The following is a 1452-nucleotide window of genomic DNA, read 5'->3' as shown; positions in this document are numbered from 1 at the left end:
AAGTTCATAATAATGGTGGGTTTTTGTGGGCCTTCACAAATTCAGGTTTTAGTAGTGAATAAAAGTTGTTGTTCGTATATAGGTATGATATCATTCCCAATTGTACTATGGGGATTTAGAGAAAGGGAATCATTGTTATGCATTCAATGAGCAGCTTGTAACTATTGATCTCTTTTCCTTACAGGTGTCTGTAAGAGTAAAGACTAAAAATGGATCATGGAGTGACTGGTCTAGCAACTTCTCATTAGATACTGTTGGGAGTGAAGGGATTGTCAGCTCCTCTACTGATAATAAAGTTTATCAGGTACTGGTATGGGCACTGAACTACTCACTTGCTAATTGTATTGTGCTTTCTTCCTTTATACTCTATGTAGATGGGGTTCACTTGTAAAATGGCTACTTTCTCATTCACAAAGGTCATCACTCTAACTCCATTCTATATGATACACAACAAAACTGAAGTAAGCAGCATTAATTATTTACTACAAAAAGAAACTAACAGTAATAACTATTTATTAAGAAAGTTGTTGTAACATTTATAAAATTAGTTTTAAAAGCTAGGTTATAAACTTTGACTTTCTTTGCAGCATAAAATACATGTGTATGTATAAGTGTATGCTGTATTTATCTTGATTGATGCTAACTGCTATAAATAGGATACTATAACCGTATTGGAGTATGATCGGCCAGTGAGTGACACAATCAAATTAAAGCCAAAAGAGGTTAGCCAAATCAATCAATATGATCCCTGTTTATATGTATTTATGTAGTTTGTGTCTTTTTGGCCACAAATCAATAATGGTAAAATATTAGTTGATGTTTTTGATGAGCCATCACTGACTACTTGGTCAAGCCCTTTTGATTACAGGAACAAAGGCTCTTATTTGTTAAGGCTCAACTCAGCTAAGGTAAGAACAAAAGTAAATGCATCAGAAAATGTAATGGACCCTATTACATTTTCTATACAAGATTTTTGGCATATTGTTTAGTGAATTTTTAAAGTTGCTTTTATGCAGCCACACTTACATGTATAATATCTGTGCCCAGTAAATAACTGAAGAATGGTTGGTCTTAACAAAAGATGTTGGTACATGTATGTGGTATGAAACCACCATGTTCCCCCCATTTTCTGATACATATATTTTTTGAGTAATGAGTATTTTTAAAATATGCCAATTTTTGAAAAGAAGCAATAGCTATATTGCCTGTGGGTTTTTTTCAATGGCGCTAGAATCACATCAAATTTTTATTAAATTTTCTGATACATATTGGTGTCCTTATGCTTATGTGTAAAAAGTTTGAGCTGATTTCAACTTCAATTTTTCATATACCCAAGGCTATAGCCCATGATTTTTTCAAAAAAATAGCTCCAAAATTACCTCTAATTTTTATTACATTTTTTGATACATATTGGTGTCCTTATGCTTTGTAGAAAGTTTGAGCTCATTCCGA

General features: G+C 32.5%; 1 protein-coding gene across 1 annotated transcript; it reads left to right on the top strand.

Moving 5' to 3' along the window:
* Positions 1-184: 184 nt before the first annotated feature.
* Positions 185-989, top strand: LOC109592815 (vacuolar protein sorting-associated protein 13A-like; the record flags this gene model as incomplete). Its single annotated transcript, XM_020008168.1, has 4 exons — positions 185-304; positions 375-461; positions 657-722; positions 771-989. Coding segments are annotated over 4 exons (492 nt in total), but the record flags the coding sequence as incomplete, so codon positions are not given.
* Positions 990-1452: the final 463 nt, after the last annotated feature.

This window comes from Amphimedon queenslandica, unplaced genomic scaffold (assembly GCF_000090795.2).
Source record: "Amphimedon queenslandica unplaced genomic scaffold, v1.1 AMPQUscaffold_3848_Cont24162, whole genome shotgun sequence".
NCBI lineage: Eukaryota > Metazoa > Porifera > Demospongiae > Haplosclerida > Niphatidae > Amphimedon > Amphimedon queenslandica.
This window is presented reverse-complemented; position numbering and strand designations above follow the sequence as displayed.